Genomic DNA, 16,270 nt, shown 5'->3' with positions numbered 1-16,270 from the left:
GAACTTACAGTACAGGGTGCATTATGCTGCCACAGTCATTAAGGAACATCATTGCCTTGAGTTTTTATCTAGTTGGTATCTGTCAAAGTAGCATCCATGTCCGTGTGTGCTTGATGCATCTGACCTGGGGTGAGATTTCCCACATCTCTGTGGGATAGGCTTTGATAATTAAGCCATGAACCAGGAACTGAAAGCAAAACCATGCACACAGTAATCAGTTCTCGAAAGAGGTGGGCGTTCCAGTGCGTAGAAAAAGTATGAACAAGAAACTGAAACTTTTGTTTCTGAAGAAGCGAAACAGTTTGTTGATGTTCTTCTCGCTATGGCGTCCAAACGCTCCTTCTCTGAGGACGACTTCACGTGCCCCGTGTGCTGTGATGTCTTTAAGGAGCCCGTGCTCCTGTCCTGCGGTCACAGCGCGTGCAGCAGCTGCGTCCATCGGTACTGGGAAACAAAAGGCTGCCGAGAGTGTCCGCTTTGCAGGAAACGGTCCAGTAGAAACCCGCCTGTAAACCTGGCTCTGAAAAACTTGTGTCAGACTTTCTTAAAGGTCCGATGCGATTCCGAGATCCTCTGCGACATCCACGGAGAGGAGCTGAAACTCGTGTGTGTGGAGGACAGGCAGCTCGCGTGCTTGGTGTGCAAATATTCCAGAAAACACCTACAACACCGAGTCATCTCTGTCGACGAAGCAGCAGCACATCTTAAGGTAGGCACTGATAACCCTCTAGTTTGAGCTAGTAAAGTGAATGGAAACCATTTACACTGTGTATTTCTCCCTGTAGCAAAGACTCACGCGTGATATGAATGCACTGGAGTTTAAAATGAAGACCCTTGAGGATGTCCAGTTTCATTGCGATCAAAATATAGATCACATAAAGGTGAGATCTGATCCAAGTAAAGTGATCTTAGACATTATAAGGCATGTCTTGGCATGGACTTACTGGTGGCGTGTTAATTATGTCAGCAACAGGCTGAGTACATAAAGAATCGGATTAATGTGGAGATTCAGGAGCTTGTGCAGTTTCTGATGGAGGAAAAGGAAGACACGATGAGCAAACTGGACATGGAGGTACGGCAGAAATTGCAGACGACGGAAAACAGAATAAAAAACAACAAACAAACGACACGGGTCATCTCAAGCGCTATTGGACGAATAAAAGGGGAATTAAAATCTGAAAACATCAGATTGGTAAAGGTTGGTATTGGCTTCCTTCCTTCCTTCCATCCATCAATCCATCCATCCATCTTGCTTTCCTGTTTAGTTTAATATCACATTACACTAATAACATCATGTTACAATACAAAGTTCCTTCATTAATCTGTCTACTTTTTTCATGTTTTAGAACAGGCTTAAGAACAATCCAACAAAGTAAGTTGAATTTCTTTTGCTTCATATTTCATTTATCGTGCTTTTGAACCCAAACAAATGTCACTACCATCTACCGTCTCTGACTTTTGGGGGACATCGGATTGTGTTAAAGTATTTATCTCTGCTTTCTGTTACTAATCAATCACATAAATAGTTAATTTACACATCGGGGGACTACCTGGAAAAAGGAAAGGCAGAACTTTCTGCTGACCAAAAAGATTCCATGGCATTAATACTCTAAATCGTTTCAAAGTCATTGTCTTGTAACCAGACATCTTTCAGGGATTCAAAGGATTTCTTTTCTTTTTTTGAAGTCAGGACAGAGATTCAAATTGTAATGTGACTTCAGGAGGAACAACCAAAGCTACAACGAAACCTGATGATCCAAAGATGGTTTCAAAAGATGTGATTGATGTTGCAAAGTACCTCGGCAATCTACAGTTCAGACTCTGGAACAAAATGCAGACTGTCGTTAAATACAGTAAGTCATATGTTTATCAAAGCCACATTATTGGTTAACACTTTATGGACACTATCTTGTCAAAAGTATGTGGACACTTGCACATCACACTCCTATGTGAGCCTTCATCAAGCTGTTGACACAAAGTTGGAATCACACAATTGTCTTTGTATCCCTTAGCATTAACATTTCACTTTACTGGAGCTAAAGGGCCACAAACCTGAGCAGGATATTTGTGCTCCTGTGCACAAAAAGCAAGGTCCATGAAAACATGGCTTGCCTAAGTTGGTATGTGGACTGCACACCAGGCCTCCTCACCTAACATCACTGTCCAACCTAAATAATGCTCTTGTAGCTGAATCCCTACAGCCAGGCTTCTAAATCTAGTAGAAAGCCTTCCCAGAGGTTGTCCAACTCTGGAATCTGATGTTTAAAAAGCACATATTGATGGTCAGGTGTCTACATATTTTGGGCCTTTTAGTATATCTACAGTTCTCAAAATGTTGTCCATGATTTTTACAATGGGCAGAAATATATGTTTGTATGCTTGAGATACTAGTCCATTGCAGGGCACCAGGCCCAGAAACATTCACACATGCAAAACTTCAGACAGACACTAAACTGTATAGAATATATTAAATGGTTTGCTCTTGTATCAGCTTTTAGTTCTCAGTAAGATAAACCTATGATTTGTCTCCTCAGCTCCTGTTATTTTGGACCCAAACACGGCTCACTCACAGCTCGTCCTGTCTCCAGATCTGACCAGCGTGAGAGACAGTGATGACGACCATGAAAACAAGGATGACAAACCCAGACCACCAGTTCTGGACACTCCTGAAAGGTTTAGGAGTTTGTGTGTGCTGGGTTCTGAGGGCTTTTCTTCAGGGCTGCACTGTTGGGATGTTGATGTGGGAAACAGCACCTTCTGGATGCTCGGAGTGACCACTGAGTCTGTACAGAGAAAAGAACCCAATGTTTTTCCCAGTGGAATTTGGGGCATTGGGTATGATGGTCAAAATCTGTCTGCTCGGTCCCCTTACGGAGTGTACACTCCTCTCACTTTGGCTGCCAAACAGCAGGTGATCAGAATCCGTCTGGACATGGATTCGGAGGAGCTGTGGTTCATAGATCCTGGCAGTAATGCAGTTATCCACATGTTTTCACACCAATTCACTGAAAAGGTCTTTCCATTCTTCCACAGCATGTGTAGTTTGTCTCCTCTGAAAATCCTGCCTTTCCAGCATCTTGTGGTACTGCGAAATGTCTTTAAATGCTCATGATTCTACAAATGGCTCATGAGAAGTGGAACAACAACATGTAGTGATATAGAGAATGTGGAGTAAACTGTGATTCAAATAAATACCTCCTGTAGTTTCGTCATGGAAATATATGACAGGATATATTGCATCAGACTTAAGGCTGTTTCACTTAAAACATGTGTCTTATATGTCTTGTGATTTATTACATTCTAAAATTGCATTTTAAACTGTTTGTGTTATTAGTCATCAATGAGCTCAGGCAGTGTAGTTCCTGGTGCTTTCCTAGCTTACCCAGGGTGGAGGTTTTTCCATTTTTGCATCTCAATCACCAGCTCTTGTAGAGTCTAAAGCAAACCTACATCCAACAAACTAAAACACTATCTAAAACAGTTATGTCACAATGCAGGAGGCTTACATCAGTCATTTATCCACACTATAACATTTACTATATATGAGACATACATAAAACTGTTATAATGGCTATACAATCAAATAGAATTATTTTATTTACTAAACCTTACCGTTTAATAAAGTTTGCACTGTTGTGCATTTGCACTTTATGTAGTCTTGTGTGCTGTTGTGTGTTGTACAATGGTCCTGTGGAAATTATATTTTGTTCTAAAGTATACCACCTATACAGATGCACAAAAAACCTTACTTATCACAATATACTATGTTTGAACTTTACGAAATACACTGACCAGGCTTAACATTATGACCACCTGCCTAATATTGTGTTGGTTTTGCTGCCAAAAGAGCCGTAACCCGTCATGCACTGTATATTCTGACACCTTTCTATCAGAAGCAGCATTAACTTCTTCAGCAATCTGACCAACAGTAGCTCGTCTGTTGGATCGGGTCACACTGACCAGCCTTCTCTCCCCACGTGCATCAATGAGCCTTGGCCGCCCATGACCCTTTCTCCGGGTCACCACTGTTCCTTCCTTGGACCACTTTTGATACCGGGGACCGGGAACACCCCACAAGAGCTGCAATTTTGGAGATGCTCTGATCCAGTCGTCTAGCCATCACAGTTTGGCCCTTCTTCAAACTCGCTCAAATCCTTAGGCTTGTCCATTTTTCCTGCTTCTAACATCAACTTTGAGGATAAAATGTTCACTTGCTGCCTAAAATATCCCACCCACTAACAGGTGCCATGATGAGATAATGTGTTATTCACTTCACCCCTCAGTGCTCATAATGTAACGTTGATCTGTGTATTTTGGAAATCCCTGTTCACAAGACTTCATTTTGCATATAAATCTAAACCTACGTTACTTTTACTAGATTGAAATTCACGGCAATGGCGCTCATGATTTTAGAGGTTAAAAGCTGTGTATGTCTTTGTAAGGATCGTATTGATGAAGGGCCTTTTTCACAAACCAATCAATTTCACTAAACCTTACAGTCTAAAATGAATAGAAATCACATGGGTAGTTAATCTGTTCACGAGCAGAAATGTGAGTCAGATACAAAAATAAGTCTGTGATCCCATTTAGAGAAAGCTTTCCAAAATGGTGGAGATGAATCATGTATTTGTCACTGCACATCGTATGCCAAGATAAATACATTAAGCCTTAATAATTAAAGATTGTATTAACTAAAAAAAATAAAAATGTATGGATAACCTCCATGTATTACTGATGTACTGGAGATGTATGTAAAGATGGAACTCATGGAGAAGATATCAAATATGACACAGGTATAATATTTCAAGGGAATAGTTGAAGCATTGGTGTTGACCTGGATTTTTGGCCTTAGTAATGAGCTGGGCAGCCTGGAACTGAAAGTAGAAGGTGGGGTATTTAGGGTAGTTTCCCAATATACATACACAAGTCAACAGGCTGGTGTATAAATAGGTGAGTGAAAGAGAAACTGAAATAATAAAAAAAAAACCCTGACTATGAATAAAGTGAGTAGTTTGTTGATGTTCTTCTCGCTATGGCGTCCAAACGCTCCTTCTCTGAGGACGACTTCACGTGCCCCGTGTGCTGTGATGTCTTTAAGGAGCCCGTGCTCCTGTCCTGCGGTCACAGCGCGTGCAGCAGCTGCGTCCATCGGTACTGGGAAACAAAAGGCTGCCAAGAGTGTCCGCTTTGCAGGAAACGATCGACGGCAAACCCTCCGATTAACTTGGCTCTGAAAAACCTGTGTCAGGCCTTTATGAAGGTCCGAGGAGATCCAGAGACACTCTGCGACATGCACAGGGAGAAGCTGAAACTCTACTGTGTGAATGACGGACATGCCGCGTGCTTGCTCTGTCGAGATTCCGGCAAACATAAACAACACTGCTTCATCCCCGTCGATGAAGCGGCTTCTGATCTAAAGGTAAAAAAAAAAAAAATCGCACAGGTTAAAGTAGTAGAAATTTTCCTAACGTTAGTAATATTTTGGATTTCTTTAGCATGCTTATACAGCATAAAAATGTGTAGCAAAAGTCTTACAGAATTCTTTATGTGAAAGTGACCCTTAGTGGCATCTCTGTGTAGGCCAAGAAAAATAATATTCTGGATATACTCTTGTGTTAATATCAGAATTCATAACGATTTATTTCTGATGCTTCATAATCACACAGATTGTTCGTAATCATCACATTAAATGCTTTCTAAAACACATATGCCCTGGCCCTTGAGCGAGTCTTTCTCTATAGTAGCAGCCAGTAAACACTAATTCACCACAGTATTTTCAGACACTGTTCACATTTCTATCTATCTATCTATCTATCTATCTATCTATCTATCTATCTATCTATCTATCTATCTATCTATCTATCTATCTATCGCAAGTTCATTGATTTGTATTTTACCAAACTTCTTACAGCATATCCACAATAATAATAAAACCCTCTTCTCTTTGTTTTCGTTTTTATTTTCATATTCTGTTTTTTGATCCACTATGTCTTTAATTTCAGCTATAAGTTTCATTTTGGTGCTTCATTAAAATGAAATAAATCGCAATCAGGATAAATTTTGCCTGCTTGATTGCAGGGTATTCTTATGAGTTCAGTGAATACCTTGAAAATGAAAATGAAGAGCCTCCAAGATGCCCAGTTTCACTGTCACCGAAACGTAGCTCACATAAAGGTGAGAATGGCTAGACTGCTGATATATGATATCATCGTATATATAAAAAATGTGCATGAAAATGAAATGCAACTTTAGTGACCTAAATGTTTGCCACTTGTAAAAATTCTGCCAATAAAGATAAATCTGATAATGGCAACTATTAACTTGTTTCATATTATAAGTTCTTATAGGTGGCTTGCACCATATTTCTACATGGTATTATATTATCTGTGACAAAATATTAGACATGTCTGACTTACTGGCATTTGTGTTAATCATGTCAGCAACAAGCAGAGTACATAAGGAATCAGATAAAGGAGGAGTTTAAGAAACTTCGTCAGTTTCTGCAAAAGGAGAATAAAGCCATGATGAATCAGCTGAAGAAGGAGGAGCAGCAGAAGACAAATAGCCTGGAAAGCAAAATAGAACAAATGAATCAAGAGATCATGACGCTCTCAGACACTATTAAAGACATAAGTAATGAACTTGAATCGGAAGACATCAAATTCCTCAAGGTTAGGTCTCTCATCTATCAGACATTCATCCATTCATTATCCATCCTAATCCTGTTCAATCCTGTTATCTTGTTATGCTTACATTGCATAGTCGGTCATAATTTGTTTATTAATCCTAAATTTTTCGCTTTTTTGTTTTTACAGAACTTTGATAAGTCTTTGGAAAAGTAAGTTGGACTTGACCTGCTTCTCATTTTGTTTCTGTTTTGTTTGCATGCAAAACAGCCACAAAGTCCAACTGACCATTTATTTGTCATCCTATAGACTTGAGAGACATTGGAACCTAAAATATCTTTCTTTGTTATAGCTAATAAACACTCAGACAACTTGCTATGGCTAGCTTATGAACATCAAGAAATTCCGGGGAACTCCAAATCTGGCGACTTGCTATGGAGATTACTGCAGCCCTGACTCCATTTTCTTTTTCTTTTTAGAACTGAGTACAAAGATTTCGATCCAACTGTGGCCTCTGGTGAAGTTATTGATGTTGCAATGTACGTGGGAAATCTTCAGTTCAACCTTTGGAACAAAATGCAGAACATCATTAAATACAGTGAGTCTTTTATTTTAATTATAAAAAACTGAAAACACTTTTCTGTGCCAACATCATAAATTAGATTATTTGAGAACGGCAATGTTCCTGGTGGGGAAGCAGATAGAATGATTTCATTACAAGCTTCCTTTGTGTGAATGTAAGTGTAGCATCTTTCCTCCATTTCCTACTACAAGACCTGAGGCACTCTGCCAGAATCCTCTACATTGACTATGGCTCTGCCTTCAATACTATTCAGCTCAATTAAACGATCAAAAAAATCATTCACCAGATACACAACAGGCCACAAGCTGTAAGAACTGGAACGATCATCATCATTAATCTTTTCTATAATCAAAAGCATAACAAAAGGATCACACAGCCTCTTCAAGTCACTCCTCAGGTTTTTGACAAGATTTGGTTCATTATCAAGCTGGAAGAAGGTGATATTTTTCTTCAGCTTTAGCTGTTGAACAAAGGCCTGTCGGCTTTATGCCAAATAGTTTTTGGAGATATCCATGATTCCTTCTGTTCTCAGCTGAAGAGAATTAGCCTCATAGTATGATGCTGCCACCACCATGCTTCACTGTGGGCGTGGTGTTCTTTGGTTGATTAGTTATCCTTTTGTGCCAATGTTTCTTTTAGAATTTTGACCCTAAACTTCTACCATGATCTCATCAGACCAAGTGTTTTTGCAAAACTACCATATGTCAGACTTAGAGAATACAAGGGATTGTTGTTCATTGCAGGGAAACACATATTTAGACATCACTGATAGTGATATTCAGCCAAAGCTATAACTTTCAACAATATGAAGATATGGCTTGGACACACACTTCCTAATAAACAAAAAAAATGTTGAAAGAAACATAATATCAGTGACCATCTCAGTCTCTGACTTGAACCCAACTGAAAACTTGTGGTCTGAAATGAAAAGGATACCTAACAATATAAAGAAATCAGTAATTTGTAGTAAAACGTGATTTGTAGTACAAACTGTACTCAATATGTATTCCGTTTGTATGTTTACATATATGAATGTGTGGGTATAGTCTTTGAAAATATACTTCCTCTCTGAGAGCAATAAAAAACCTTCTACACCTGTTAAGCGCTGATAAAGATACACTTACTGTGACTTGTCTCCTCAGCTCCTGTTATTTTGGATCCAAACACGGCTCACTCGCAACTCATCCTGTCTCCAGATCTGACCAGTGTGAGAGACGGTGATGATGACTGCGAAGACAAGGCTGACAAACCCAGAGCACCAGTTTTGGACACTCCTGAGAGGTTTAGGAGTTTGTGTGTGCTGGGTTCTGAGGGCTTCTCTTCAGGGCTGCACTGTTGGGATGTTGATGTGGGAAACAGCACCTTCTGGATGCTCGGAGTGACTACTGAGTCTGTGCAGAGAAAAAAACCCAGTGTTTTTCCCAGTGGAGCTTGGGGTATTGGGTATGACGGTCAAAAGCTGTCTGCTCGGTCCCCTTGGGGTGTGTATACTCCTCTCCCTTTGGATGCCAAACCCCAGAAGATCAGAATCCGTCTGGACATGGATTTAGAGGAAGTCTGGTTCATAGATCCTGGCAGTAATGCAGTTATCCACATGTTCTCGCACCACTTCACTGAGAAGGTCTTTCCATTCTTCCACAGCATGTGCAGTCTATCTCCTCTGAAAATCCTGCCTCTTCAGCCTTTTGTGGTGCTGGGAGACATCCCTTAACGCTCTGGTTTCCAAACTGTACTCCATATTTAACGTTATGTATTTATTCTGTTGAAGCAATTTGAAGAACAAGAGAATTAGTTCAGAGTACAGTCTGAAAACCTGTGTGATGATGGGGAAAAAGACGTTGATATTGATGTAGCGAGTAGTATGGAGCGTCGATACAGTTTTTCTAGCCCTTTCAAAATGATGAAGCTGTTAAACAGGACATAATGTGTGAAGTGATTGCTCATACTTTACTCATTACTCAAGTCGTAATGCTTTTACACTTTAAAACGTTGATCGTTTACATCTCGTGTTCTGCTTTGAACAGTTTGTGTTATTAATCAGCTAACTCAGGTAACTTTCTCTTTCACTTTTCATCCTGGTTTTCCCCTAATTCTTTGTCATTATTCTTAGTGAGTATGTAAAATACTAAGCCAATGTTTTTCCATTCTGATGCGATGATTTGTTCAAATGTCAGCACTTACTGGCAAATCACAGTGTGGAATGACTATGATTATTGTAGAGATACTTTATTATAATGGCTTATAAGGCATGACTGATTTGTTGTGATGGCCTTGACTGTGATCCAAACTTGAGTTTTGACACAAACTGAGAGTTCTTAGAAACACAAGTGAATACGGTGAAGCTTTATTGAAACATGAATAAGACAAGGGGTATTACAGTAATCCACCTCTTAAATAGACGCCTGGAAATCGCTATTGATAAGGAAATTAAAATCCCTTGAATATATATATTTATTTTTGTAACCATGTTTTATAAAGCCCTGCTTGAACTGGATCTGTTTTACCTGGAATCCAAGTGATTATAAAAGAGTCGAGTGTAGAATGTAGCATAACCTGTACATTATTTTTGGCTCTTATGTTTACCTCTGGACTGTCAGTTTGAGTACTGTACATACACACTTATTCATTCGAACATCTAATTTGTTTTAGATTTATGATTTCATTATTTATTTAAACATTCTTTAGTTTTATTATCTGTATTTTCCATATGAGCCATATAGTATTCAATTTTAGTTATGTTTCTCACTCTGTGTATTTCTTCCTGCACATCACTGCAAAGTAGGAAGGTGTATAATTTAGCTGTAGAAGCCTTGCATAAGAGATGCATATAAGATATGAGTAACATGAAGGTACACCTTTAGTAGCTCTCTGAAAGTGAATTTCTTGTGATTAGCCTACGAACGAATATGAAACATTTTGAGAAGTGCTCCAAAATCCCGTTGCAAACGTCTCCAACCTTCTTAGTGGACGAATGCTGATGGAGAAGTGCTCCTTCAGGGAAATTTTAAATGGAGGGTGCCAATAATTATGAAACAAGTGCTTTTAAACAAACAAAAAAATGCATTGCTTCAGAAATATATTGTCTTAGAACTAGGTGACATTTCCATAGGCTGAAAGAATTACTAATTGCAAGTGTAACTGATAATTTAGATATTTTTATATAGATATTTTATATATATTGTTCATTTTTATGAAGGGTGTCAGTCATCACTGTACATCTGATCTATGGGTTGAAAGTAAGCACAGGGTTGGTCTGTGACAATGAATTAACCAATAAAAGTAAGGTTTTCATTGGTTGCATTATTATTATTATTATTATTATTATTATTATGTAACTTATTTTGTCTATTAAAACAGTATACTTACAAATTGGTTTCTTCTCATATTATTTCTAGATGTATTGTACAATTAATTAGTCTAAAACATTATATAGTATACTTTATCGCAATATATGTAAAACTTTATTAAATATTTAGGTAATCCTTGTTTTGTTACATACTACTTTTAAAGATTACAGTTAATGACATGATTTTGAATGTTAACAATGGTGCATTTGGAAAGAGAAAATTTGGAGTTAGTAAGTAGGCATAAAGTAAATAGATTTCCCTTAAATCTTAAGGTTTATCGCTTAAGACACGATCACCTTCACTCACATCTTTGTCCACGCTTAGCAAAGTGGAGGGGTGTCCCAAAACATTTGGCAATGTAGTGTATGTAGTTAGCTGTTATTGTGTGTGCGTTGTTTCATAAATGCCACATTTCATTTCCACTTCATTCATTCATTTCCATTAAATCACTTGGCATGATAATATTGTGTATAGGTGAAAGACTTTTTATCACTGAGAGCATCTTTCTGCTAATGTTAACTAGCCATATTTCTGCTAACATCATGGGAACGATGACTGGTTTTGCTTGTTCACTGGGAAATGTAAGCGACAGAAATGTGGAAGTTAGGGCATGATGCTGCGAATGATGAACGACGAGGAGGAACAAAAAAGAGCCAAACAAATGTTTGAGGTTACTCTCTGACTTGAGAAGGTGTCAGAATAGCCTTGTTCACATAGTGAACCATTTCTACTAATTGAGGTTGCAGTTTTATTATTATTATTATTATTATTGCTGTTATTATTATTATTATTATTATTATTATTATTATTATTATTATTATTATTTTCTTGTCAGGTTTCTCTATAGCACTTCTCATAAACCGTACACTGCTATTGTTGTTGTGGAATGATAAAAATCCGGAAGTGTGAGAATGAACTCATAAGGGAGATTTTTTTTACGACCTGGCAACCTTCCTTAAACTGAAAGTTACACGTAAGACTCCAGACCGTCCAATGAGAATGAGGGAGGAAGTGAATTAAACAACTCCTGAGGTTAGCAAAATAGTTTGTTGATGTTCTTCTCGCTATGGCGTCCAAACGCTCCTTCTCTGAGGACGACTTCACGTGCCCCGTGTGCTGTGATGTCTTTAAGGAGCCCGTGCTCCTGTCCTGCGGTCACAGCGCGTGCAGCAGCTGCGTCCATCGGTACTGGGCCACTAATGGACGCCAAGAGTGTCCTCTTTGCAGGAAACGGTCCATTAGGAACCCTCCCATCAACCTGGCTCTGAAAAACCTGTGTCAGGCCTTTATGAAGGTCCGAGGAGATCCAGAGACACTCTGCGACATGCACAGGGAGAAGCTGAAACTCTACTGTGTGAATGACGGACATGCCGCGTGCTTGCTCTGTCGAGATTCCGGCAAACATAAACAACACTGCTTCATCCCCGTCGATGAAGCGGCTTCTGAACAAAAAGTAAGCATTCATGTAATAGTTCATTCTGTATAAAAAAAGAGAACGTTTTCTACGTAGTCGTGGTCAATTATCCAGTTTCCATCATCAACACTCATACTGATCTCATTACCACACCTTGTTCTGTTACCTTAATGAGCTCATTTCCACGTCGTAATGATGCCATTCCTTTGTTTACATTTAGCTTGGAGATGTAATACATTCGGGTTTTTTGGGCTATGGGGTAAAAAAAAAACACTTTCACTGATCAGGCATAACATTATGACCACTGACAGGTGAAGTGACCAACACTGATGATCTCCTCATGGCACCTGTTAGTGGGTGGGATATATTAGGCAGCAAGTCAACAATTTGACCTCAAAGTCGATGTGTTAGAAGCAGGGAAAATGGACAAGCGTAAGGATTTGAGCAAGTTTGACGAAGGGCCAAATTGTGATGGCTAGACCACTGGATCAGAGCATCTCCAAAACTTCAGCTCTTGTGGGGTGTTCCCGGTCTGCAGTGGTCAGTATCTATCAAAAGTGGTCCAAGGATGGAACAGTGGTGAACCGGCGACAGGGTCATGGACGGCCAAGGCTCATTGATCCACGTGGGGAGCGAAGGCTGGCCCGTGTGATCCGATCCAACAGACAGTAGATCCAACTGAGCTACTGTTGCTCAGATTGCTGAAGAAGTTAATGCTGGTTCTGATAGAAAGGTGTCCGAATACACAGTGCATGACGGGTCAGTGCTGTTTATGCAGCAAAAGCGGGACCCACACAATATTTGGCAGGTGGTCATAATGTTATGTCTGATCGGTGTAGTATGAAAATAGAGGTTCGAAGATTTCATAATTGTTTGTTTTTTTGTCTTTTAAGGTACTTTAAAATTGTTAGTTTTATTAATTAACCCATGCCATACTTATTGATTTTCAAGATTAAAAGCAAAGGTACAAATACCTCATTAGTAGTAAGTAAAATAAGGCCATGATTTGAGGGTTCCAGAAAATCTGATGAATCATTAAAATTCACTCACACTGGGATAAATTTGTGCATTTTTGACTGCAGGATATTCTGAAGGCTGCAGTGAATTCACTGAAAATGAAAATGAAGAGCTTTCACGACGCCCAGGTTCATTTACAGCGAAATGTATTTCACATAAAGGTGAGACCTGCTAGCTATTTAAAGGTCACATATGCTTTTGGACATGGCTAAGAAAATGTTTTCGTCTGTATAAAAGTCCATTAAAGTGTGCGTGTCTGACTGACCGGTACTTGTTTGAATCATATCAGCAACAGACCAAGTACACGAAGAAGCAGATTAATGAGGAGTTTGGGAAACTTAATCAGTTTCTTCAACATGAACATGCAGCCATGGTGATTAAACTGGAGCTGGAAATGCATCAGAAAACCCAGAGTCTGGAAAACAAAATAGAAAAAATAAAGAAAGAGATACTGTCTCTCTCCACCACTATAGGAGACATGAAAGCTGAATTACAGTCTGAAGACATCCGATTCCTGAAGGTCAGGTTACAAGTCTGTCTTTCTTTCTTTCTCTCTTTCTTTCTCTCTCTTTCTTTCTCCATGTCTTTCTATCTGTTTGTATTTATTTATTTGTTTTTCTTTCTTTCTGCCTTTCGTTCTTTCTCTCTCTCTGTCTTTCTTTCTCTGTCTTTCTCTCTCTCTCTCGCTCTCTTTGTTTTTCTTTCTCCATCTCTCTCTGTCTCTCTTTCTTTCTCCATGTCTTTCTATCTATCTGTCTGTCTTTCTTTCTTTGATTGTTTCTTTCTGCCGTTCGTTTTCTTTCTTTCTTTCTTTCTTTCTTTCTTTCTTTCTTTCTTTCTTTCTTTCTTTCTTTCTTTCTTTTTTCTTTCTCTGTCTCTTTCTTTCTTTCTTTCTTTCTTTCTTTCTCTCTTTCTATCTGTCTTTCTTACTCTATCTCTCTCTCTTTCTATCTATCTGTCTTTTTCTTTGTTTGTTTCTGTCTTTCTGCCTTTCGTTCTCTCTCTCTCTCTCTCTCTCTCTCTCTTTCTTTCTTTCTTTCTTTCACTCTCTCTCTCTCTCTCTCTCTCTCTCTCTCTCTCTCTCTCTCTTTCTTTCTTTCTTTCTTTCTCTCTTTCTTTCTCTCTTTCTATCTATCTGTCTTTATTTCTTTGTTTCTGTCTTTCTGCCTTTCGCTCTCTCTCTCCGTCTTTCTCTCTCTCTCTCTTTCTGTCTTTCTTTCTTTCTTTCTTTCTTTGTTTCTTTCTTTCTGCCGTTCGTTCGTTCTCTTTCTTTCTTTCTTTCTTTCTTTCTTTCTTTCTTTCTTTCTTTCTTTCTTTCTTTCTTTCTCTCTTTCTTCTTTCTCTATCTCTCTCTTTCTATCTATCTATCTGTCTATTTCTTTTTCTTTCTTTCTTTCTTTCTTTCTTTCTTTCTTTCTTTCTTTCTTTCTTTCTTTCTTTCTTTCTTTCTGCCTTTCATTCTCTCATTCTCTCTCTCCGTCTTTCTTTCTTTCTTTCTTTCTCTCTCTCTCTCTCTCTCTCTCTCTCTCTCTCTCTCTCTCTGTCAGTCTGTGTTTTACTCCCAGTACTGTCATTTTGTAGCAGGTTTAATACATTAAATATGTTTTTGTCAATTCTTTTGGCTGAAAATGGTGGGATTGGTCAAACTTTATTGCAGGACCGAGCAGACCAAGCATACATTTTGAGAGTTGTTAGGGGTGGGATAAAAAAATGTCTTGTTGCAACCTCTGATCTATTTTTCTTTTCTTTCTTTGCAGAACTTTGAGAGAAATCTGGAAAAGTAAGTTGCATTAGAGCAGATGCAAACTTTCAGCTTCTGTAAAACTGTTAAGAAACACTTTAATGCCACTATAATTAACATGCAGACAATTTTGGGTATTTTAGAGGTTGTGCCTCACCTCCTTTTGTATTTTGTATTTTTTTAGAGCCCAGTACAGAGAGTCAGATACTCATATTTGTTCAGGAGAAGTGATTAGTGTTGCAAAGTACCTGGGCAATCTGCAGTACCAGGTCTGGAACAAAATGCAAGGCTTCATCAAATACAGTGAGTTCTTTTCAGAAATTTTATAAGAGCACTTTCAACGATTTGACTGGCTCTTATATTAGCTTTTAGGTCTTAGTAGAATACTCTAATTGTGACTTGTCTCCTCAGCTCCTGTTGTCTTGGACCCAAACACGGCTCACTCGCAGCTCATCCTGTCTCCAGATCTCACCAGCGTGAGAGACAGTGATGATGACCATGAAAACCAGACTGACTTGCAGAGACCACCAGCTTTGGACACTCCTGAGAGGTTTAGGAGTTTGTGTGTGCTGGGTTCTGAGGGCTTCTCTTCAGGGCTGCACTGTTGGGATGTTGATGTGGGAAACAGCACCTTCTGGATGCTCGGAGTGACCACTGAGTCTGTGCAGAGAAAAGAACCCAATGTTTTTCCCAGAGGAGCTTGGGGCATTGGGTATGATGACCAAAAACTGTGTGCTCGGTCCCCTTCGGTAGGATATACTCCTCTGGCTTTGGCAGCCAAACCCCAAATGGTCCGAATTCGTTTAGATATGGATTCAGGGGAGGTGTGGTTCTTAGATCCTGCCAGCAATGCCGTTATCCACATGTTCTCGCACCACTTCACTGAGAAGGTCTTTCCATTCTTCCACAGCATGTGCAGTCTTTCTCCTCTGAAGATCTTGCCTCTCCAGCCTTTTGTGGTGCTGAGAAAGCTCTCTTAATGTTCTTTAGGTTAGGTTTAGCTTTAGCTTTATAGACAATGGAGTTGCACTTGACGATTTGTTTTTCATATTTTGCTCAGAGATGCACTGATGTTTTCTTTTGCTTCGTCATTATTAATATTCAAACTTAGCACTTACTCATTTCATAGCTCACATGATGTTTTCTTTCAGATTTCAACCCTGGTTTCCCCCCCCCGGAGTTTTTCAGTCAAAACTTGGACTTTTTCCCAATGGTCATTCCATTATGTAAATCCAGTGGACACACAGGTGGAAAGAGTTCTTGTGGATGTTTCCTACATATTTAGACTAAATGCAAATACTAGCTTTATTCAAACGCAGAGCAACTCCGTGAACTGGCTTGTAACTCGTTCACATGTTGTCGGATCTGTAAGTAGTTTTGTATGCATCAGTACTATGCCGTGTTTTTGGACTTGGGTTATAACCACCTTTGTATATTTTGTCATATTTAAAAAATAAAACACCATTTACGGTTCATTTCAAGAAATTAAAATGCTCTCGGTTTTGCATGTAGCTTGGGCTGCACGCTGAAAGAACTAGACTT

At 39.1% G+C, this 16,270-nt stretch overlaps 3 protein-coding genes across 3 annotated transcripts; all 3 read left to right on the top strand.

Moving 5' to 3' along the window:
* The first annotated feature begins 87 nt into the window (after positions 1-87).
* On the top strand, positions 88-3,623 carry LOC131344209 (zinc-binding protein A33-like). Its single transcript, XM_058376313.1, has 6 exons — positions 88-709; positions 786-881; positions 968-1,198; positions 1,347-1,372; positions 1,687-1,853; positions 2,535-3,623. Exons 1-6 carry the CDS (start codon positions 323-325, stop codon positions 3,110-3,112), a joined length of 1,485 nt encoding a protein of 494 aa, XP_058232296.1. The 5' UTR covers positions 88-322; the 3' UTR covers positions 3,113-3,623.
* Positions 3,624-5,003: 1,380 nt separating this feature from the next.
* On the top strand, positions 5,004-10,451 carry LOC131344212 (zinc-binding protein A33-like). Its single transcript, XM_058376317.1, has 6 exons — positions 5,004-5,419; positions 6,079-6,174; positions 6,441-6,671; positions 6,816-6,838; positions 7,106-7,224; positions 8,352-10,451. Exons 1-6 carry the CDS (start codon positions 5,033-5,035, stop codon positions 8,918-8,920), a joined length of 1,425 nt encoding a protein of 474 aa, XP_058232300.1. The 5' UTR covers positions 5,004-5,032; the 3' UTR covers positions 8,921-10,451.
* Positions 10,452-11,527: 1,076 nt separating this feature from the next.
* On the top strand, positions 11,528-16,224 carry LOC131344211 (zinc-binding protein A33-like). The gene is made up of 6 exons (XM_058376315.1): positions 11,528-12,009; positions 13,053-13,148; positions 13,277-13,507; positions 14,745-14,767; positions 14,913-15,031; positions 15,140-16,224. The coding sequence occupies exons 1-6, from the start codon at positions 11,623-11,625 to the stop codon at positions 15,706-15,708; spliced, it is 1,425 nt and encodes a 474-aa protein (XP_058232298.1). The 5' UTR covers positions 11,528-11,622; the 3' UTR covers positions 15,709-16,224.
* Positions 16,225-16,270: the final 46 nt, after the last annotated feature.

The sequence above is a fragment of the Hemibagrus wyckioides genome, linkage group LG23 (genome assembly GCF_019097595.1).
Source record: "Hemibagrus wyckioides isolate EC202008001 linkage group LG23, SWU_Hwy_1.0, whole genome shotgun sequence".
NCBI lineage: Eukaryota > Metazoa > Chordata > Actinopteri > Siluriformes > Bagridae > Hemibagrus > Hemibagrus wyckioides.
This window is presented reverse-complemented; position numbering and strand designations above follow the sequence as displayed.